A 24,595-nucleotide genomic window follows, 5' to 3' on the forward strand; every position below is an offset into this window, starting at 1 on the left:
GTGAATTTGATAAAAGACAGACAAATTCATCCAAATAAAATAGATTTATGCATTTCAAAAATACAATTTTGCCCCAAACGAGTCAACAGAACAGCATTACTCATTGTACATACTGTACACATACAGTAAGATTGCAGAACTTGCCCTGCGCATGTATGTCAAGCTGTGTGTGTGTGAGAGAAAGAGTGAGAGTACACATCCCAGGTTATTTTTTTTTCTGTTGTAAGTGTGTGTTGCACATTTTGATGCCTGATGACGGGTAGAGGGCTCCCACATAAAGCACTGTCATGATAATAGCGTTCCGTCCAGAACCAAACTGTTTCTAGCTTTGGTTTTGTTCAAACCCACCATAGAAAACACTGAATTTGAGTGGGGAAGCCTTAGTGCTTTATATGGGAGTCCTCTACCTGTCATCAAGACATCAAAATATGCAGCAAACACAACAGAAAAAAACATTTATAAGCTGAAATGTGTACTCTCACTCACTCCGTCACACACACAGGCTACATACATGCTCAGTTGGCATGTTTGGGGCCAAATTTCTTTGTATTTTTGAAACTTTTTTCAAAACAATTGATTTTATTTGGATGAATTTGTCTGTCTTTTATCATATTTACCAAATTGTGTATTTGTTTGGGTATTTTTTATTACTGTTATAAAATATTAACCATTAAAACAAAACTAGCGGCTTACGGAGTTTAATTCTTTACCATTTTTTTCCATGACAATTGAGAATTGTTTGCAGATGTCTGACTTGCCTTGCTTTGCTTTTAATTTTCTTCTCAACTTCATGTGTTGACTCCATTTCTATTGCACGCCAAATCCCACCGTTTCCCGCGGGTCTCCCGCGAAATTTTCTGACCGCCCACCCCCGCAGGAGCCCAAACCCAATGCAGCCCTCTACGTTGTACTTTATAACTCAGAACACAATAAATGTAAAACACAAAAGAAATGAGTTTTGATGAAGTTCACTCACATTAAACATTTTATAATCATTAACCCAGCTACATACTCCCCCCCTGAACTTCACAAAACGTGTTCATAAGGGTATGCATCTATTATGAAAAATCCTCAAAGAAAACTCAAACTGTCAATTAACTCTTTCCCTGCCAAACACAGAATTTTCAGTTTCCGTGTTTTCACTGTTATACACTCGGGGCGCTATTACGCATCTCCTGAATGAGTTTAGAATCATTCGATCAAAAACACAAGAAATGAGCGACAGAAATGAGCGATCTCATATGTATGCATATGCATATGGAAAATAATGCAATCATCAACAATAAACAGCATATAAATGAATACTGCCTAATGTTACCGAGTGAAATGCAGATGCAGGAAGTGGTAAAGGCCTGAGCAAGCTTTGGGATGCTGATGGAAGCCTTTGCTGCATCTTTGTTTTGATCATCGATCTGAATATGATCCAAATGTAGTATTTCATAAAAATGCAGTTTTTTCAGCTTTTTGCTCAAAATGTTGCTTTTTTTTATGAACCCTACCTATACTCAAGTGTTGATTTTAAAAAAAGAATGCTTGAAGCTAGAATACAACTTTTTTTGTTTAAAAGTATAGGCTCTGATCTTTATTATCATGTATCGCATGCTCATAATTTTCTGGGGGCCATGAAATTTTAGTGAAAATCATAAAAAATGCTGGCGGCGGCTGACAACTTTTTTCTAAAATGCTGGTGGGGAAAGAGTTAATACACTAGTCACGGCAGCATATGCTTCCCACTCCACAGGGAAAGTGGTCCAACAGGTTGATCAGGCCTACCAAGACACTTGCAATTAAGGTGCCCCAAACACCATTATATTGACTTAAATAAGACGGTGATTTGTAAATCTCAGAATTGCATGTGTTATAAGAAAATGGGCCAAAAGATTGGATTCTCACTCATATGACTTCACATTTTACATTATGTGTCATGTTCTGAATTAACCTATTCACAGGCTTCAGAAGTCTTCCAAACCTAGTTCTAACTTGAAACGAGAATTGGTTAGTAGATGAATCCACAGATTCAGAGGTCATTTCACTGATCATTTGATCATTTTACCCAGGGCTCTGGTCAGTCGTTCAACATGACCATTGCCCATCAGGTGATATGATGCAGCAAATACATCTGCAGTGTGAAAGTATTTAAAACTGTCAGAGAAAGACGCAAAAATTATTACAAGCACGAAGCACCGACAGCGAGAGTCTGCTTAGCGCTGCATCTCATGTGTCCGATGAGAAGAGGAAGGGGTGGTTGATGCTGGTTACTGTATGATGAAGGGGGTCTCAAAAATGGCCAAAAAATATTATTTTTAACTTATTAATTTTAAGTTAAATTGTGCTTTGTTGGTATAATGTCTGCTAGAATGTTAAAAAATGTTCAGTGTTAAGTAAATATTTTTAAATTGTTGTTTTGTAATTGATTTTTTATTTGAAAAGCAGGAATAAACAGTAAAAAGCACATTTTGGCTATTTAATTTATGCAATTGTAAAAAAGAAATGGCAAAATAGATAGGGGGAAAAAATGCGCAAAACCGTGTTCGGCCTTTGGCCCAGTGTCTCATTTTGTTCGGTCAAGAATTTTCATTTCGGTGCATCCCTACCACCTACCCAATAATTTGAATATATGTATATATAATAAGCAGTTTGAGGAGATGACAGGAACAGTCTTTGTGATCTTGCAGCATAAGTTACTTTAGTTTTCTTGTACTTTATTTGATCGTACTAAATTTGCAGCTCCTATTCATACAGGGCTCCAGACTGCGACTAAACGATCGCATTTTGCAACCTTTTTTCCTGCTGGTGCGACCACATTTACCGCTCGTCACGGCGCGTGCTCTCCCGTTGCAGCGTTTCGCCTTCCCACGCCCCCCTCGCCACAACGAGGTTCGACTAGTGCCGACAACACTGCAAAAACTAAGCTGAGCAATGCTCAGCGACGGCCTGACTTTGGTGTGTCAGAGCCCTTAAACTGATCTTGCTTCATTGAAGACTCTGCTCAATGACTTGCTGTTTCTCCTCATGGCAGCTGACTGGGAGCATCTGCTGGATCAATACCGTGAGGAAACGCTGTAGCTCTGACAGGACTGTCTGGACTTTCACTAAGTGATCTCGGTCATCGTCTGCTTTGGCTCTTAACCCTCTGGGGTCCGAGGTCATTTTGGGGCCCTTGAGATGTTTTGACATGCCCTGATATTTGTGCTTATTTCAGCTACTTAAAACATACTATTGACCAACATGTAATTTTTTTTGTATTCAGCACAAACTGTGCTACAATAATATGTGACCAAGATGGATGTACATGTTTGCATTTTTTATGCGTGGTTAGTAAGTTTTGGGGAAAAAAATGTAGCTGAAATAAGGCCTTAAAACCCACACTAAATAGTTCTGAATAAGACTTTTGAGTAATCAGTCTTGTAGCCTAGAATATTTACTTCAAAATTATGTGAAAATCATTCTGCTTACTCATTCACAGAAAACAATATATTGATTTAAAATTTTCAAGACATGTTTTGTGATCGAGGGTCTATATGCGAGGGAGTGGCAATGGCCATGAATATTAAGTGAGTCTCACCTGAGAGACAAAGGGCCCTCCCCTAATGACCCCTAATGGCCCATCAGTGTGACTGTGACTTTGAGGCAGGTAAGAGAGAATGTGAGGAGATTGAAAAAAAAGGGTTTTTAAAATTATTTGTATTTTATTTACAACACAGTATAATCAAAACATACATAATGAAGGTCAAAGACACATTATTGTGCACACTGATCTAACCACAGAGATGTGAACAGACTTTGAGTCATTCCTGCAACAGATTCTGTTCAACGAGTGAAACAAGTAAATCATACCTGATATTTACGTGTGTTATTTAAGTGTTTCTACTTCTTTCCATGGATTCAAGAAGAAAAAAACACAATCAGTAGAAAATGAGCTTGTTTTAACATATAATATCAGTGTAGTTGAACATCTGATGTTGGTGCAGCGCTCTCAGAGGAAAACAGTTTGAAGAGACATCAGGATTCATCTGGTGCTGGTATCTGATTCAATAAAATACAAACAAAAAAACATTTGTGAGCATGTTAATATCAGGAACATATATATATATATATATATATATATATATACAGATGTTTTTTAGCCATAGACTCACACATGCTTTGTACTATCATAAAAAAAGAGAAAGAAAGCTTATATCCGAGAAACTAATTATTATTGTTTAGCAAGTTATTAAAATCTATTTCTGAACAGAGTAGGCTATTAATAATAAACATGTACTAAACATACTTAGACTCGTAGCATTCATCATGTCACAGTGTACACTCATATTACTTTTATTGTTTTATATGGAGCATGAAAACATCATAGCGCTGTAAGAAATTTAAATACAACGAATTGCCTATCATATTAAAAATGTTTTACACTATTTCAAACACTGTAATCAGGAATTATAGTTTGGGAAAAACCCAACTATGATTTTGTAGTCATACAGTCTAGTATGTATGATTTTATAGTAGTCTATGATATGATTCTGTAGCCACAGACTCACGCATGCTTTGTACAATAAAAGGATGTACTTTATACTATAAAAAATGATATTTTATATCTGAGAAACTAATTATTATTGTTTAGCACGCTATTAAAATCTATTTGTGAACAGAGTATTAATAATAAACATGGTCTAAATATTCTTAGACGCGTAGCATTCATCATGTTGTCGTTTGGGAAAACCCCAGCTAACTGTTAGTAAATCTGTTCGTTTATGTCACAATAACACGGTAACTAATGCAAAAAAGAAACATTACTTACTCATCAGATTGATCTCCTCTGCTGGATGAAATCGTGTTCTTCTTTCGAGGGAAATCCTGCCTTTTCTCAGCGCTAGCAGTAACAGTAGCCGCGATGAATCTCCTCACTCTTTGTTTGTTGGGCGTTTGCACGCGCGCACTTACCATGTGGCTATTTACATATGAACAGCGCGAGCCGCGCGAGGGCGGGGTCACATTAGAGATAATGTGTCAGACGGGAAAGATTGAACATCGTGTTGGTTTCATACGGATTACTTCATCACAGAATGTTTGTTTTCGATAAGACTTGCTTCATTTCAAAGTAGACACTTCAAGCTTTCTATAGATATAACTCTCATGTCTCTGTGTTGAGTATTTGCTGAGTTACAGTTCATTTTAGTGACACGTTTCTAAAAACAGTTTGCGGAGACGGAGAAGACAGAGAGCGCTCCCTGTTTGTTTTCTTTATTCTTCAAAAGCACAAAGTTTAGTTGTTATTATGAGTGTATACAAATAAAAGTAGACCCCTTACAGATTCGAATGGTGTATTGCTTTTATCTGTACGATCAAAAATGGCAGAGTAATTCAAGCTCATTTCGGCCTTATCAGGAAAATCTGCCTCAAAACGCGTATATGCGTTTGTCGACCCCAGAGGGTTAAGTCACACTACTGTCTGACTCCTGAGCGACTGCTGACATCTGTTCCTGCCGAAACCAGTCATGCTGCAGGATCTGCTCCATAGTCGCTCTCTCTGCTGGATCATGAGCCAGACACCATGTGATCAGATCCTGAAACTCTGTGAGGATTCACAAGAGTGCTTGACAAACAAACATTATCATTCATCAGAAAAGGTTCTGAAGTGTGTAGCATGTGTTATGTGAAGGATTATGCTGATACTAGGGCCCTATGATTATGACAGAATTGCGGAATTTACAATATAACGTGGAATGTCACCGAATTTTGAAAATTTTGGACGGATACATAAAAAATAGGTCAGTACACTTAAATTAAAACGCGATATGGGCTAGTCTCTGTGAATATTAAGCTGCAAAAATACCATTTAAATATGAATCCAGCATGTTCTGTGTCTCTGTGTGAATAAAGGATGCAGACGCACGGTTTCGTTTACTACACACATTGAAGGGCACATTACACTCGCGGTGTTTTCAGACTCTGACGCCTCAATATATGAGTACATGAAAACATGAACATGATCTCTAGAACTGCTCTGAGAGTCACTTCATAAGCATTTTACTATTTTGTTTGCGTAAAATGATCGTCATATCATATACAAACAGAAATCTAAAGGTCTTCATCAACCCGTCAAAATAAAAGTTAAGTTTAACTCGAAGAAACAGAAATATTACTTAATGTAATGATAGTACTACTACCACCACTAATTCAGCTAAAAATGTAAGCTATGTTTTAATAAACTTTTAATTACTTGCTGTTTAATATAGTAAGTTTCATGATTTCAATTAATTAGACATACTTTTTGATTACTAAAAAATTATTTAATCTTTAAAACAGAGTCTAGAAAAATCAAAACGGAAAAAAATTAATTTGGGAAAAAATAAAACGGATTTCATAGGGCTCTATGATACTCATTTTTTTATTGTTAGTGAACTGTTCTCTCACCAGTGGACACTCTGGAATGAAAACTCAGGCCGCCATGTTCATCTGTTAAGGGCTGACGTCCACACACTGTCCTATACATCATAATGCACAGAGACCAGACAGTTGTTGGCTCGGCCTCGTATTCAAAGTCCACAAAGTACTCAGGTGGGCAGGCGTATCCTGTTCATGAAAAACCAAGAGATATTCAGCTTACCAGTCACCAGTAACTTGTCCAAATGTCACAGATCTGTTCTTGGCCGGTATTAAATCACATCTCATTAATTGCAATGATAACATAAAAGGCCAACTCACCTATAAATACACCCTTATGACCGCCACGTTTGACGAATTCACCGCAGCCGAAGTCGATCAGTTTGACCTGCTTGGTGGTGGTGTTGATCACGTAGTTGTCCAGCTTGATGTCCCGGTGGAAGATGCCTCTGTCCAGACAGTGCTTGGCTCCGAGCACCGCTTGGTACATCAGGTCTCGTGCCTGGGATTCACTCGGCGCTTCTCTGAAGACGGATTTGAACAAGTCTTTAGAGGGCTGTGAATACTCCAGCACGAGGATGAAGCGATCTTCCTCTTCAAATCAGTCCAGCATGTGTTCTATGCAGGGGCTCAGCGGAGCTCGATTGAGCAGCAGGTTTAGAGCCACTTCTGCAAACAGCGGCTCAGAAACCCCAGGCTGGAAAATGGAGGCCAACAAACTATTAGCTGACTGTAAAAATCACATTTCACTTGTACTGAAGATATATTATTAGTGTTTAAATATATGCATCATGTGCTTTGCCAACTTACAAATGTGATGTACCGGTCTGTTTCACGCTTGGTCGTGAATTTGATGGCGACCTGTAAAAAAAAAATAAATAAAATAAAAAAAAAAGTTTTTAAGCACACTAGATGTTAAGGATGGGTAAATGGAAATGAGCTAATGATCAAATGAAAGCACTGATCCATATGGTTCAGTTGAATTACAGTGATTGTGATTTTACGTGCTGGCCATCAGATTTCCGGATCCCTTCGCAAACTCTGCCGAAGAATCCTCGTCCAACTTCCTCTTCTGCTACATACAGCTCAGAAAATGGGACTGCAAAAAACGCACCAAAGGAATATGTTAATATACAAGATTCACAGACTTGCGTCACCTGGTGTCTGAATCTGATTAAAGTCTCAGGTTAAAAGAGGGGGGGGGTCAGCGGAGGAACAATAGTCAAATACTCACGGGTGGACAGTCCCGGGAAAGAGACGGTTCTTATGGATGGATCCAGCTGAAGATCAGTGGGATCCTGCAGAGCCGCTGGATCAGGACCAGACGGACCGGGCTGAGGATCAGCTGAGTCTGTGTCATCCTGTGGAGGAAGTGGAGCCAAATTGTTGTGCTGTTTGGTTGCACATTTCACAGTCCACCACGTTCTTCTGAAGAATGAACAGAAGCCGTTCTTCTTCTTCACTTTTGGTTTGTTTTTCTAAAAACACAAAAACAGAAATAAAAGAGTTAATTGCCACCAGATATGAGAAGTCAAACACTGAGGCTAAACAATTAACAATTTTATGGCTCCAAACTAACAAACATGCTGTAAAAGAATCAATATATATGCTTGTAAAAACAGGACAGAGTAAAATCACACTAGACCCACCTTCAGCTGACTCAGGATCAGCTGGATTTGCGTCACAGTTTGTCGGACTGATGCTGGATGGACCTGGGGTTGAGGATGGCTGAGGATGTGCTTGATCCTGGAGAGCCGCTGGTTTGGAGCCGGACGGGCCCGGATGAGGATCAGCTGAGTCTGTGACAGACGTGGGCTGTAGAGGACTCACTCGGTTCCCTTGATGTTGACATTTCACAGCCAGCCGTGTATTTTTGAAGAAAGCAGAAATGCTATTCTTCCTGCATTCTGATTGTTTTTCTAAAGAAGAAAAAAAAAACAGTTACTACATTGACTTTCATTCAGTGTAACTGACTAATTAAACATTTGACATTAAACATGAATGACACAACAAAACTAACTTTATTGAATATACTCAATACGCAAAAATCTAAAGTACACATTTAATTTGTAATTCATAAAACTTTTGTATGCGCTCCACGATTTAATTGTTTCATTTGTAATAACACCTTTTTAAGGAATGCACAGGAGAATGGCTGCTAATCAGGAATCAATGCATTAAATAATAACTATCCTGTAGACAGTGTAATTCATTTCCTGTGAGTTTTTCGATTCTGTTATGCATTTTTAATAAAACCTATTCTTTGCTAAGTTGTAGTTTGCTTTTTTGGCCAAATAAATATGCCATTTAAATACATTACCACCAGGTTTTGTTTTCCTCTTCCCAATTTAACATGCTCATTATGGTTTTATTAAGGTTGTATGGTCATGAAAAGCAAATAACGTGGAAATTTCGTGGAAATTTCCCCTCTGGACATTACTTTGTGCCATGTATGGCCATATATTTCTTGTGTTTGAAAGCTATGTGTGAAAATTGAGTATAGAAAATGAAAAATGAACTTTGTTTCCGAACTTCATTGAACTTTATTAGTACTTAATACATATTTAAGTACTAATAATTTACCATAATAGAGAAAATGGAATAAAATCAGCGAATACAAATCAAAAAGTGACAGGCTGGTAGTCTGCTTCCTATTTTCATAGCATTCTATTCAGACATAAACTCCACAACAAACATTAACAAATCTAACTGATAATCCTTTATGGATCATAAAATATTATACACTGATAAAATATAGTAAGTGATACGTAATATTAAAAATTATATGTAGTACAAGTCGTAGTAAAGTGAATAATATTATAAAATAGCGAATACAACAGTACAATAACATAAGTGATATAATAGATTTATTTATTATCTATTATCTATTTATTTATGATATTTGACAAAAACAACAGAAACATTTAATAAGGTAATTATATTACATAATATTGTTATAAAAATTGCCCTTACAAAGGTAAACAATGCTCCTGGAAGTCTATTCCGGGGGCAAATATTGTCCCACAATGGAAAAGTTCATTTCTGACCCTGGCAGAGATTGAGAGAGAGATTGAGAGACAGAGAGCGAGAGCGAGGGAAGTTTGAATATGATCAGGGTCATTCTGGCCATTCTTTCAGGGCTATTCGGGCTTTAACTAGTACAAATACAACATTAGGCTGTGAAGGTATAGTCTCTTGAAATGCACAGAATGGGCTTTCTTCAGATTTCTTTGAGGCTTGTGTTGTCCTGTTTGCAATTTACTGAAAAGGAAAATATATAATCAGTCCACAGTTTTATGATAAGCTATCAAATCCTTATAATCTAGTGATGATAAACTTACACTTTGTAAATGAGTAGTGAAATTAAAGAGAGATGCTTTAGCTCCATCCCTAACAGTCTGACACTGTCTTGTCAAAGTGCTCAATGTAACCTACATATTGTGCTCATAGCACAATTTACTTTATGATATAAACTACAATATAAGTTAAAACTTAATAAGAATTCATTTAAACTTTGATTTCTTATAAAGTCTCAGCTTTCACAGCTATCTATAACGATATCACTAGCTATTAATCGTCTGACACTGGTGGCTAATTAAGCTGCCAAAATAATGTTAAAAATGCCCGAAAAACATCCAGAAACAACTGTTCAGTCTTACGTGTGAAAGATAATACCCCGAGATCTGTTTTTATTATTGTGCAGGGATTATAGTCAGGTATGTTTTCTTTTGTATTTATTATGTCTATGGTTAATTTCACGTCCAACTTTTGAAGTCGCAATTACGTTGAAGTGCTTGTCATCCGAAATAATCTAATCACTATGTACAAGTAAGAATCTTTGTTTTTAATACTAATTGTTTGGTGTCTATGATCGGTTTCGTTAAGTTGTGTTGACAGACACCTGTTAGCTAGCTAGCCAGTATGTTTTTTTTTTGGGCAAAGGGGTTTCTAAAGGGTTTAACTGATTGTTTAAGCCTCCTTTAAGTTCTTAAGCTGTTCTATATTGTCTTAACTATTTTTGAAAGCACTATTTTTGTATTAGCACATGTTTGATTACGTTTGACGCATTTGTACTTAACTAAATCTTTAATGACGGCTCTGCCATTCAACTGAGTGCATGTATTTGTACGGTACAAATACATAAATCCCAGTCAGCAAATTTCCTTTGGTGCGGATCTGGCCCATATCAACAGCTGAAGTGTGGCCCAGATTAGTAACTGTTACGTGATTTGCCGGCCCAGAAGTCCAAATCTTTTTAGTCAGAACTGAACCAAATCCAACCCAGAGTGAGCCAAATAATAAAAACAGATGTGGCTGATATATGGACCTTATATGGTATTCTTGTATGGCTGAGTTCTGTAAACAGTCGATGGACCTTACATGGGTGATACACCAAAAGACATTATTTAACCATGCCATCATTGCAGCAGATTTTCAGTCTTTTTCAAGTTTGGCTGCCACCGCTGATCTGTTCACCTTAAACAGGTAGCCTACATTTTGAAGGAGTATTTTAGCATAAAGTTTAGTAAGCTGTTGTTACACTATCGGTCAAAAGTTAAAGTAATAGAAAAATATATTTTTCTCCTGTGTTCACCACGGCTGCATTTATTTGATCCAAAATTTAGCCAAGCAGTAATAATATGACTTTATTAACTGTTTTTTTTTTAATTGTGAAATGTGGTTTATTACTGAGATTGAAGGTGAAGACTGGAGTGATGCAAATTCAGCTTCGCATCACAGGAATAAATTACATTTTACAATATATTCCCATAGAAAACTTTTTTTATTGTAATATTTCTCAATATTACAAGTGTTTTTACTGGGTCATTCCATGTCAAATCAACCAAATTTAAGATACTTTCCTCATTAAACTGTTTGATTTAGTTAATGATATAGGCTGATGAAAGCCAATATATTATTTATTTTATCAGCTTCAAAGCAGCAGAGGCTCATCATACAGGCTTCATGCCAAAAGGCTCATTTGTACCCCCAGTCCCTGGATAAGCTTTTTAAAATAAAATTCAATAAATAAATAAGTGAATAAAAACAATAACAAGGCTGAGACTGCGTATCTGAGACCATCATTGTTCACAAACCTAGGTTTTGTCAAAAAGTTAATTAACATTCAGTGTAAAAAGCGCCTTTTTCTCACGAGAGACTGGACCAGTGAAGTCAGCTGTTTGATCTTCATGTCCATTTTCTCAGAGCATACTGAGGACACTTTTTTTTTAAGGGGTCATCGGATGCTAAATTAATTTTTCAAGTTGTTTGAACATAAATATGTGTGTACACATCCATCCTATAATGATAAAAATCCACCCAGTGGTTTTCGTTTAAATCCCTATTTTAAAATGTCCTCTCTCAAATCAGGCTGTTCTGAGATTCCTGTCAGAATGACGTAGTTCTGTACAGGCCCCTCCCACGATAGTTGATTGACAATGCCGTCTTACCTTAGACCCGCCCTGAGTGAACTGAGAGCCGTCCGCCTCCGGTGCAGGGAAAGACAAGAATGTCTCCGATTAAGCGATTGAGGCATTCTGTTATTGGATGTAATAATTAATAAAGCAGTCGTCATTTACTCCCGACATCTGAGCCGCTGAAGACACAGAGGATTAACGTTACTTTTGCTTTGAAGTGAATGCGCCGATCCCCGATCTACATAAATGCGTGTATGTTTGCACAAATCATTTGTGATCCAGCTTCATCTACAGAAGAAGAGAGTATAAAGTTTTTTTAATGAATCTTTGTAAATCACCTTTCCTAATAACGTGCTAGTTAGCCAGTTTCGCGGCTAAAGTAAACAGTACTGATCGTCACCCCACAGAAGAGAGGGGCGAGGTCAGCAGAGCTCATTAGCATTTAAAGCAACATGGACTAAAAACAGATTGCTGAAAACAAAGCTTATTTTTTACAGGGTAAAGAAGGGGTTTTTTACACTACCACTGAGAAATTTTAACCAAAGTATGTTATAGACTTTTCATTAAGACCCTAAAGAATCATATCAACTTGTGGAAAATGGGCATTCGATGACCCCTTTAACACCAAGTCTGCTATGAAGCGGTTTGAAGCTGAATTTGCATCTGTATGTCGTCTTTGCTGACTTGGCAAAATCTTGAAAGATTTCTTGAAGGCCAGCAAGACTGTGAGCCCCCAGACTGTCAATACACTTTTCCTTTAAGATGTGTTTCAGAGCTTCAACAAACACACCTTGTTGCTCCAGGTCCTTCATGTCTTTTAATAGTAGATGAAGACGGCACCAATAGCCTCGTGTGCAGCACGCCGACATGCAATTGCAATCAATATTATTCAACCCCCACTGCAAATCAAACGTATTGTGTACAGACTTCCAGCTGTTTGCAATGAATAAATCATACAAAAGTAATTGAAATAGCTCAACACAGTGAATGCTTTAAGTGATTTTCCTCAAATTCAACTGAAAATGCAACTTTTAATGACTTCTGCAGTCTCTAAATTATTCAACCCCTTCATGACAAACATCTTTGGTGCTTAGTAGAGCACCCTATTGCTGTTATGACCTGCTGAAAACAAGAAGCATAGCCACACGCCAGTTTCTAGCAGCGTTGCTGAGGAATTTTTGTCTTCTCTAACACTAGCTCTCTATTTATTTCTATTCTATCTACTTGATTGCTTTTTATTGTATGAATTTTATTCCCTTTCCCAAAGTCCTGCCACTTCTTCCTGGCCTCCTTCCCTGATCTATTAATGTCCCTGGTCGCAGTTAGTTCTATGGCAATCTCTTCCAGATTTTTTGTTTGTTGGTATGACTGCCCTTAAACCTGCTGAAAATGTTTGTTTTGCTCCACCTCCTCTAAAATAACATTAATTACCTCTTTTCTTATGTATTGCTGGTGTCTCCACCTGCAGGTATGTTCTTATATAGATTTTCAGCCTCATAGCAAATGCACATCAGGTGAAGATATTTAGGCTAAACATGTCAAATATTAGACTCTTATGTAGCACTTAAAGGTGCAATAAGCAATTTTTAAAAAACGTTGTTTGGAAGCAAGTTACTCGGACTGGCACAGCAACAAACGCGTAGCCAATCAGCATTAGGGGGCATCTGACGGTGGAGAAGAGAGAACGAGCAAGAGAGATCTGACAAATATCTCAGGAAATTACACTTTATACATGAGTAGCACTGTTTTTTTTGTCATTACAGTTTTTTACAATCATTTTTGCACTAATAACAGAACCTTCTTGTCATTTTTCAAAACTCTAGACACAAAACTCAAAACACTCATTATTTGCAACACAGGCTATCCAATGTTCAAAACCTTGCATATTGTGTTCATATCTTTAATGAAGCCTTTCATTCACAGAAGCATTGGTTGAAAAAACTAATTTATGATGAAATATCATAGGAACATTACTTTAGATCACCCACACACAAGATACCCATCATTGAATTACTGTAATGTGAAATTTACTGATGAAATAAAATCACAACATAGGTTTTCCAAAGGAAAATTTCAGATTAAAAAAAAGAAAAAATAGATAATAGATAATGAATCCATAGATAATGATCCATAGATAATGTAGTCCATCTGGGTCATATTCTGTGGTAATTGGTGTCAAATGATCTATCCTGAAACTTTCATGATATAAACAGAATATTGTTCATCAGTTTCCATAAAAGCTATGCATCAAGAGTAATGCAACAGTTACTTATCATTTTAAGCAGTTGTATCAATTAATAGTAAGATCATTGTAATGAAATGAATAGACACTCAACTCAGATTTAATGTGAGAGTTATAGTAATACTTTGATGTTAAGTTGCGTAATTTTGAACCTGTGATTTTAGTGCAATGAACAAAAAATCTTTGGCTCATTTGGAAAAAGTGTTAAATGTTTTGAAAAATGACATGAAGGTTCTGTTATTAGAGCAAAAATGATTGCCAAAAAAAAACTGTAACTGTCAGGAGCTGCTGTGCTGTTGGCAACTAATAATGAACTTTTGTTTGTATTTACTATTGTGTACTGTACGTTCATTTTTTGTGCTTCCTTGTCATTCGTTCATCATCTGTGCTGTATTTTTCGTGAAGCATTATTTTGTTGCGTCTGCTATGATAAACAGACAACCACTCTTGCATTCCGTGTGTAATGAAGGCCAGCTAGTGAGATTTGTGCAGGTAAACCCCTGATCTCAAGAGGTGCGCTGATGCCTGACAGAGAATGTGGTGTTTAGCGTCACTGTTAGAGTGTTCACCTCACATATGTCCATCAGAGTTCAAGACTGACTCAGAGCAGGGCGGTTACGATTGTAGGGTGTTTTGGAGGTGGAACAATGAAGAGAGGGGTGTGTTTGTTTGGGATGATTTTAAATATCAAAGGGATCTTTAAAGGGATAGTCTCCCAAAAATGAAACTGTTGACAGTAGCCATTGACTTCCATAGTATTTTTTTGATACTATGGAAGTCAATGTCTGTCGTCAACTGTTTGGTTATCAACATTCTTCAAAATATCTTCCTTCGAGTTGAACGGAAGAAAGAAACTTACACAGGTCTTGGTACAACCTGAGAGTGAGAAAATAATGACGGAATTAAATTTTTTGGGGTGAACTGTCTCTTTAAGGCACAACTGTGTGCGATCATTTTAAGTGCCTTTTTGTGAAACCTGCGTTAAAAAAAATCGCTTATAGAAAAGACTCTTTAAGTGCTAAAATCCATCGTTATCGGGAAATGCAGCACTGGTCAGGACAGGCAGAAGGCGAGACGTATCTGATGCAGGCGAGTGTGCGGTACCCAAGTATATTGTCAATCTGTGGGAGGCTCTGAAGCAGCACGGGACGTCCATACAGCACATTATAGTTACACACTGGAGGAGTGCAGCACACAGATGCAGAGCTGGGGGTCAGTAAACTCCCTCGCTGTCCTCCACAGGAAGAACCAACTGGAGATGAGAAGAAATATTCGTACCTTAGTGATGGATAAAGACTGAAGGGACCACATTTTGTGTGCTCTTTACTCCCAGACACACAGATGATCACATGGCATTGTTCCTGGAGGAATAACTCAAGATCTGTGAGTATCTAACTCACCGGAATGCAAGAGAACAGCAGATCCTAAATGAGAACAGCAGAAGTTTCCAGTGGACTGACATGGATTTATTTTGATCGTGTCAATATTTCTTTATTCTGGACTGTTACATTCTTGTGTTGTTAATGACTTTTTCTTTTTTTTTATTCTTTCCCGAGATTTTACTTTCACTTTCATAGTCGCGTCCCATTGGTCCACCCTGCTCACCTGGTCCCCGTGTTCTTTTCATGGTTTTCTTTTGGCAGTTAGGTTAGTGATTGGGTTGTTAGGTAGCTTGGTTTTTAGTTTTGTTTATTTCTTTGGTTTGGATGCGTCCCTTCTCCAATTCTCTTGCAGGTACCCATCTTGTGTTTCCCATTTGTCTTTAGTATTTTCTTTTGTACTCATTCTTTGTATATGGTATTCACCTTTATTTCTATGTTCCAGTTTTAAATATTTCCATTCTTCACATTGTGTAATTAAAACACTTTCCTGCAGTTCAGTTCGTCTCTTCACCTGGTGTGTTATGTGTTTGCAGAGGAGTGTTTCTCCCAAATTAATGTTACTCCCCTTTTCCCCTTGACTGACCACACTGAGGTCGTAACATGGACACTTTAGAGGAGGCTGGAGCTAGCCATAACATTTTCTTTAGTAAACATTTCAGAGGGAAGGTTTACTTCTGAAAGTCCTTTTCTGCATACTGTACCATAAAGTCTACCAATCAGCTAATCAACATTTGTGACCCGCTGGCAAAATGAGTAGTGATGCTCACTGGATAGTTTTGAGCTATGGGCTTTTTTTACAGTGTAAAACCCTTATTTTACAGATTTCTACTGTAAAACTTATTTTTACTTATTACAATGAAAGCACTAAATGTTCTACAGAGAAACACTGTTATTTTACCAATTATTACAATCAAAAGCCTTCAATAAAGTGTCAAAGCATGCTCAAGATGGAAAATTTTATTTAGAAGACAAAATACAAAGTCTGTACAGATGCCATAAAAAATTTTAATTTTACTTTTTTTTTTAAAGAAATAGAGCACAATTACATTTAAAATACTGTACTGGTGAAGAACATAGAACAGTTTCATAAAAATGTTGAATTAAATATATTCAACTTAAAGGACAAGTTCACTTCCAGAATAACTATTTCCTGATAATTTACTCACCCCCATGTAATCCAAGATGTGCATGTCTTTCTTTACTCAGTCAAAAAGAAATTGAAGTTTTTGAGAAATTAAAGAATTTTTCTCCACATAGTGGACTTCAGTGGGAGTCAACTGGAATGTTTTCCTCAAAAACCTTAATTTCTTTTCGACAGAAAAAAGACAGACATGAACATCTTGGATGACATGGGGGTGAATAAATTATCAGCAAATCTTTATTCTGGAAGTGAAATAGTTCTTTTAAACTGAAAAAAAAAAAAAACTAAAAAAAAAACTAAAATATGTACAAGATTGCCAAGCAATTTTATTATTCAGATGTAAAATAACATTATCAATGAATTCTTCATAAACATTTCTTCAGAGCCCCCAGGAGGAATTGAAAACCTAAAATTTGCATTTCTATCTTATCAGTTAGGGTTACTCTCATGATGAGGTCATGAGTACATAACATAAGTTTTATATTAATCCACAATATTCTACTGACTCCTGTGGGCTCCATATACAGTGGTGTCCAAAATGATTAGAACACTAGTATTTTCAGCAGCTAAAAAATGATTTTAAGTCAGTTATTTCTATCTTTTGCTGTAGTGTGTCAGTAGGAAATATCAGTTTACATTTTTACACTCCTTGTGCAAACAAAAATCTCACTGGGTTATTACAATTAATGGCAAAATGAATGTTTGAAAATGTAAACTGATATTTCCTACTGACACACTACAGCAAAAGATAGAAATAACTGACTTAAAACCATTTTTTAACTGGTATAAAATAAATACTAGTGTTCTAATAATTTTGGGCACCACTGTAGCTCTGGTAATATATGTAGACAAACATATGTATTTTAATTCTGAATTCTAGCTATATTAGTGTAATAAGTAAAAGCAAAACATACAACAAAAGGTCCATGGCCAGACATGACAGACACAAAGAGCAGTCCTCCTCCAAATTGCCAGTAATCAGCTGGATTAGCTGGGGGAAAAAATAAAAAAAGATTATGTCAGAAGACACCTGTTTTGTCTGGTATTAAAACAAATTAAAAACATGGAAGAAAAATACTGTGAAAATTCATTTAAAAATAGGTTTATATAATATGTATTAGTGTTAGACATGAATACTCACTTCCTCTGAAGATCATGTGGTATAGAAGATTTTCATTTCCAAAACTTCTGGATCATGAGGGGGAAGCACACACAGACACACACACACACACATTATTAATTTGTTTAATAAAACACTGTCTGCTTACTGACAGAGACATGGGCTTGCAAAAATGTACTCACCAGCTCCATACAAAATCTTCACAGCTGATCCAAAATCCTGTTTTGCATACAGTATTCTTCTCCAAGGAGTCCAAGGATCGTTTACAGGTCCTCTCTGTCAGATGAGTTTACATGACAGTGTTCTCAGGTTACTCATTTCAAAGTGCTGTCACTTTTTTCTTGTGGGTTTGATCGTAAAACTTATTTTACGATACAGGAAACTGTATTTCACAATATAGGAAATTTTACTTTACAATAACAATATATCTTGTATATCACATGTATAAGATGAAAGTAGCAAATTACAAACAATAGGACTAATGTAATAGAACAAAGACCAGTTAAATACATTTTCTCTTTATTATTTTGTTGTTTGATTAAAATTATGACCGACTGCAGGTAACATTAGGCTAAATTATACTGCTGCCACTTTAAGAACCAAAAGCACAGATCCAGTATACGGACAGGTCACCGGGTTTCCACCCGAATGTTTATCTTGACTCCAGACATTAGCGACTGTGTTTAAGTCAAGTGAATCTTGAGACGACTGTCTGTATTTGACCGGTTTTCTGTGTGACATGGTCATATATCGCCCAGCCCTAGCTAACAGTATTAGCTCATACTAACAAAACACAGTAACTGGTAGGACATTGAGATATGATATGTAATCGCGATTAGCATCTCACTTCAATGCACTGTATCTTGATGTGACTATAAAACATTAGGCTATAACGTACATTAATAAAAGGTACTTACCGTTTGCAGTTTGCTTGTCTGTTAGCTGCTGGTAGAAGTGTCCATATTCACGTTTATTCGTTCTCAATCGTCACCCCACAACACAAACTCACTCAAAATATGAATTTAACACTCAGATAATACATATAAAAGCCATTACTAGAGGAGCGACCGAAACAGACTGCAGACACACCAGGCCGACGCCAACAAACTAGTGGCGATGAAAGCAGACTGCGGGGTCGGCTCACATCGGCAGCGTCTGGGTCCAAAGTTGCCCTGACACACCAAGCCGACGCCCGACTAACCGACGAGCTCTGACGCCGATTCAACATGTCGAATCGGCCGAAAAAAAGCTGATGAGGACCAACTTCAGCCGACGGCGCAGAACACACTGAGAAAACTTAGTCGGCTGACGAACAAAAACTGCCCGACGGTTGGCTTGGTGTAACAGACACTGGTGTGAAAGTGTATATTCAAATTTGACCGGGAAAACGGCGCGCTCGCTAGTCATTGGCCAGATTACGGAGTGACAGTCATCTTAACCAATCAGCTCAAAGCAACACTGAGCGACAGCAAATAACGTTGCAACTATTAGGCTTGTTTGAGATGCGCCTCGCCTCACCTGAAACGTAGGTGAGAGTAGGCGGCTGCAGTGAGGGGAGGAGTGAAATAAGCGCAGTCAAGACGGTATGATATGATGAACAAGACACTCAAAGTGCCTGCTATTTAATTCCATACGAAAGGCGTATTTATCATCCATTTTTATTTTAATTCAAACATGTATTTTAGATTTTTATAGAAAATATGACAACAATCACATATCTCACACAGAGATCGCACTGTCATAGTCTTTGGGAATATTCATGCACAATTTAAGTACATAATAGCATGAAATCAGATTTGGTCGGCATTGCTGGGAACGCCCACAAAAACGTCATATCCGTTTATGCCGTGGGGGAAAACAAACCGTTCAAATTAATGTACGGAGACCTTGTTAGACGCTTGATCTTTACTTTTTGTTATGATTTCGATTGATTTTTGCTTGGTGCAATGCTGAAAAGTTGCTGTGTGGCCTTCTGTACCTCTAATAAGTAAAAAATAAAAACCCGATCTGAAGATTTATATACTGCCGAATAAACTGACGGAGGTAGCACATCTGAGCGGGTAGCACACAACATGAGAACTCGGACAGCAGTTATTATGGATATACAACGTATGAAACATATCAAGCTTAATATTCATATTTATATGCAGATAAACTACTTACCCTTCAATGACCTGTCATTAGTCCAGTTCTGATGGGGCTTACAGAAACCCTCCTTCACATCAAATAAATGTCACTCCCTGATATTTTGTGATGTAAATGTCATTAAAACATTTATTTCATATTATTATGTACAATCCCTTATGAAAATTAACAATGTTATTACTATAGTAAATGTAGACTAGGCTAACCGTGGGTTTTTTGGGCATTTTTATTACCAGTTGTAGCTTATAACCACAGTTTTACTACAAATACCATGATTAAACTATGGTTAGTGTAGCAAAACATGTTTGATTTGTTTTTAACCATGGTTTACCTATAATAACCATGTTTTTTTGGTTGTAACCACGGTTAATTTTCGTAAAGGGATATTTTCATGTTATCTTTTTATTTTACGGCGTGTATTTGTGAAAATTATTAGGCTATACGTTTAGCACGCACCACACAATGCTGTGCATTTCAAGGCACTTCAGTAGACCTTTAATGTTACCTATGTTTTGTCAATGTTAAAATTATTTTTAATATATAAATAAAGTATGACAGGCTTTTACTCTAGTCTTTATCACTTTATTAAGATTAAGCAAAACAAAACGACAATGTTTACTTTCACAAGCCGTCACGTATAGGCTTGTAGTTAGCTGTCTCTTGCCTGTGGAGACTCAATCAGGTAACAAAAAGTGTCGGGAAACGACACCTCTGGCCATTCCGTTGGGTCGTCTGTCCAGTCACAGATACCGTACGGACAGTCCAACCCAATACAGCTCTGTCGAGCAGCAGAAATGATTTTATGTACACCATTCTGGGTCAACACCATGCTTTTCCAATGAGGAGGAAACATTCGTTTTCCCCCATGCTGACTCTGCCCACACAGCTATGACACGACACCGACTAAGTCAATGAAAAAAAAAAAAAATTATAGTTAACTTAATTAAAGATTACAAATATGTCTTTTTATTTGTTTATTTTTAATTGTAGGCTGTTACATTTAATTAATTGATCAAATGGTGATTTCACATTGAATCTGTGCTATTCAGTGTTCACCACCTGTCATTTCCCTCTGATTTTAGGGTTTAGTTAGGTTTAGGGCCAGAGGGACTATGTTTTCAGACAGGATCAATAAAATATGCTGATTTAGGAACAGGTCATACTTGGCAAAATCATGGTAGTCATGTGTGTGTGTGTGTGTGTGTGTGTGTGTGTGTACCTGTTTTTCTATTCAGGTGGGGGCTTTTTGACATTTCTGCAATAAATTCTTGTGATTACACGTGTCTGTCTGTTACATTTCTCTTATAACATTAGACTGTACTTAATACACTCACTGATTTTTTTTTTCTTTATAAAAATAAAACATTTTTAATGCAATACATTTTTTATTGCACGGTTACATGATTTGTGGATTTTAAGGCTGATTTTATATTCCATATAAAATTACAGAGTTTGAATGTAAAAATACACCTAAATATAAAACCAATAAGATTTACTTTAAAATTACAAAAAGAACATTAAATTGACAGAATGGACATAAACCTTTAATATACTGAACTACGTAAATTTTTTAATTGCAGATTATTTTTGTAATTTTACGTAAATTTGTACATAATTTAAGAAAACTGAAAAAATACTGAATAAATAATCCAATAATGTTTTTGTATAAAAATGAGAATTACTGTAATTTGTCATTAATGGAATAACACTTAAAATAGCAGTCAAGTTGTTAATTTACAAATATTGTTTGTAATTATACTAAGTTTTGAATGTAATTTGAAATAACAGAAAACTACTGTAAAAAATTTAGGGTTATTTTCTGTAAAATTAGTTGTTGTTTTTTTTTTATAGTGTATGATTAACATTGAGACAGATCTATATTAAGACCTACTGTAATGCATAGATCAAATATAGTGTTACACATCAGATATTCCCCCAACCATTAACTAAACGTTCATGTAAGACATAACAGATTATGATTGTGTGAATCTTGTCAATACATATTTCGCAATAATTGTACTTTATAAGGGAGATCACGCGCTCGAGGAAAGGCGTGTCTTATGCACACGCTTTGCAAATGTCAGTCAGTGCGATCGTATTGTTTTCATCAGCATAAGTTTGAAAATCATATTTCACTGGTTTGGACTCATGTAATCAAGAATTCCATATGAATACTCACAAAGCTGGAATGCTGCTCTTTGCGACAATAGACCTACAACATGTGGTGAGAAGCAGCAGTCGTCCAGAAGCGAGCATAGAAAATGTACTCCTCTCAGAAAACGTACAAATAAAGATCATTTTAGATGTTTAATTACTATTTGGAGCATTGGGATAGCTATAAGAGGGCTTAAAGAACTCATTTTTGTGAAAACCTCAAATTCAACCAAAACTGCATTTCACTTTTTTTTTCCTTTTGCCTGTATAGCTCAAAATTAGTCCGTGCGCATTCCGACTCATTTTGCAAGCACAGGTCACAAATACTCGTTTATATATATCTGAAATCTGCATCGGTCTTTTCGCGTCGATTAAATGTTTAATTTTACTTCTAAAATGCTTGTTAGATCAGTTTAAATGAAAAATTGTATAAACGGTAAAATTTGTATTAGGAACTGTATTTAAAGAAAATAAAGGCATTTAGGCAAAGAAAGAAAGAAAGAAAAAAATGTCAAAGAAATAAAAAACAAAAATGAAACGAAACTAACAGCAGTTATTGAAAACCAAACTGAAGTAAAGTAATAATTATCAAAAATAAATAATCGCTTTCGATTATATACATATTTGACTGGCTTTTAAAGTTTTATGTGGGACAATAGGCTATTGCCATATCAAAATCTAAAATTTGAGCTTTTATACTGTAGCTACCAATCCTTCTAGACCTTAAAATGCGTTTTAAATGTCAGAATCAGAAAGAGCTTTATTGTCAAGTGTGTTTACACGCACAAAAACACAAGAAATTCGTCTTGGTGACAGGAGCATCCAGTGGAGAAAGTACAGAGAGAGTGTAGTCATGCATATAATTTAAGGTAATAGAGTGAAATATAAGGCTAATAATAAACAGAATAGACAATGCATTTAAAAAAAAAAAATACTATATGGTAATAAAAATATAGATAAAATAGAATTATGAATGTGCAAATGTTTTAGGAGGTTATGTACAAAATTGAAAGAATTATGAATGTGCTATTTTACAGAAGTTATGTACAGATGGACAGTCCTGAGATGTTAGGCTATGTATTGTTCAGGTGGAATATAGCCTGAGAGAAAAAGCTGTTCTTATGCTGTTCAGTAATGATTTATCTGTGTCCGAATGCAAGAACAGAAACAATGTTTTAGTATTGAAGGCCAAAATAGATCTCAATTAGGCTAATTCATGCACATGCATGCTCTTGTTTTCTTCTTTGTAAGATGGCAGAAGTGATGCAACCGGAAACTGTAATGCCTGAGCTCAAAAAAGTTTCTCTTGCGCACGCTAAAGTCTTCATTTAATTTTCTTTTTTGCCAATGTCCCTTTAGGGGCTCCGTACATATCTAACAAAGATGAACAAATCTAAAGGCAGTACTGTTGTTAATTAATTAAAAGTCCGTTCAATTTAATTTTTACTATCAGCACTGAGTGGAATGAAGACAGATTTCTAAAGAAATCAGCTGAGTTCACAAAGCAGCAAGAGAATCAGGAAAGACAGAGCATGTGTTTGCAGGTTTCTTATTTGACCGAGGAAGTAACTTCCACACTGTGGAAAATAAACTATGTTTTGGATATGAAAAATGATACTGCTATTGACCTGTTTCAAAGTTATGTTATTTGCTTGTTTTAAGTTAATGCCATATGCTTTGAGATAAAGATGCCTGCAGTTGCAAAACTTGCTTTGTTAGATTAAGCAACAGTTGTGAAAGACAGGCTTATGAGCGAATTCCACAAAATCAACCACAAAGAATGACCACAACCATGAAGAGAGCATGTTTCAACAGGTGGTGAAGCAGACGAAAGCCATGAAGAAACAGAAGAGTGCGAGACACAGACAGGACTGAACCTGAAGGACTGAAGGACTTCAACCTGCGGCCGGGTGAGTGCTTTATGGAATTAAGCTAGATTCGACTATCCTTACCCTACCTGAATAATCATAGGGTTAAAAGTGTAAGATAAAAGGACATGATACATAATATTCAGAGCGCAGGGCTCGCAAAATTTCAAAATCCCTGGTAGCCCTTCGGGCAGGTACTCTTCAGATTTTGGTAGCCCAAAAATAATTTAACTAGCCCAAATTAAATTAAAGATCTTTTTTTTTTTTTTTTAAATATAGAAAATCAGATGGGAGTTTAAAATGTCAATCAAAATATTTTCAATACACAAATATGAAGGAAATAATTTTTTCACTATTTAGTGGGTCTACAGAATTTTTAAAAATAATTTAAGGAAATTTATGACCCATTTTAAGAGCTGCACAAGTAAAATGAACAGAATGAGTGGGGTTGGACAATGTCTATGGTAACATACAGTACTGAGCCATAAAATTACATGGTTTACAGTTCAGATACAGGTTTTCACAAAAATCGTGCACAACAGCATTTCAGGCTATAGACCTTTTTTATGAAAAGGGATAAGTCAAACATATAATTTATTATGTTAATATAAAACTTATTACTGTCATAATTGTTTTTTAGAAGGCACATTAACTTCTTTCTAATTTACAACTCTATGTGTTTGCTGCGTAAAAACATGAGTTGATATTTGCATTGATCTGAGCATAAACAGCAAGAAAGGCTTAT

General features: G+C 36.3%; 2 protein-coding genes and 1 long non-coding RNA gene across 4 annotated transcripts in view; 1 reads left to right on the forward strand and 2 right to left on the reverse strand.

The window, feature by feature from the left end:
- Nucleotides 1–3,858: 3,858 nt before the first annotated feature.
- LOC131538462 (uncharacterized) lies at nucleotides 3,859–12,610 on the reverse strand. Its single transcript, XM_058772338.1, has 9 exons — nucleotides 12,424–12,610; nucleotides 8,031–8,206; nucleotides 7,616–7,859; nucleotides 7,369–7,480; nucleotides 7,192–7,242; nucleotides 6,703–7,078; nucleotides 6,412–6,570; nucleotides 4,796–5,590; nucleotides 3,859–4,026 (listed from the first exon to the last, which is right to left on the reverse strand). Exons 1-6 carry the CDS (start codon nucleotides 12,608–12,610, stop codon nucleotides 7,039–7,041), a joined length of 810 nt encoding a protein of 269 aa, XP_058628321.1. The 3' UTR covers nucleotides 3,859–4,026; nucleotides 4,796–5,590; nucleotides 6,412–6,570; nucleotides 6,703–7,038.
- A 641-nt stretch (nucleotides 12,611–13,251) lies between these two features.
- The window catches only part of LOC131538789 (ovarian cancer G-protein coupled receptor 1-like), a 37,938-nt gene continuing 26,594 nt past the window's right edge, over nucleotides 13,252–24,595 (forward strand). The window contains exons 1-2 of one of the 2 annotated variants that reach the window (XM_058772910.1): nucleotides 13,252–13,266; nucleotides 23,798–23,892. The gene's annotated coding sequence lies outside the window, so the exon portion shown is untranslated. Of the gene's footprint in view, nucleotides 13,267–21,554; nucleotides 23,893–24,595 lie in introns of those variants that run through there. The other variant, XM_058772909.1, reaches the window with a different exon arrangement.
- On the reverse strand, nucleotides 17,290–18,214 carry LOC131538852 (uncharacterized). The gene is made up of 3 exons (XR_009270713.1): nucleotides 17,866–18,214; nucleotides 17,705–17,748; nucleotides 17,290–17,554 (listed from the first exon to the last, which is right to left on the reverse strand). It is a non-coding gene; the product is annotated as an uncharacterized LOC131538852 (long non-coding RNA).

Source organism: Onychostoma macrolepis, chromosome 04, assembly GCF_012432095.1.
Source record: "Onychostoma macrolepis isolate SWU-2019 chromosome 04, ASM1243209v1, whole genome shotgun sequence".
Lineage (NCBI taxonomy): Eukaryota > Metazoa > Chordata > Actinopteri > Cypriniformes > Cyprinidae > Onychostoma > Onychostoma macrolepis.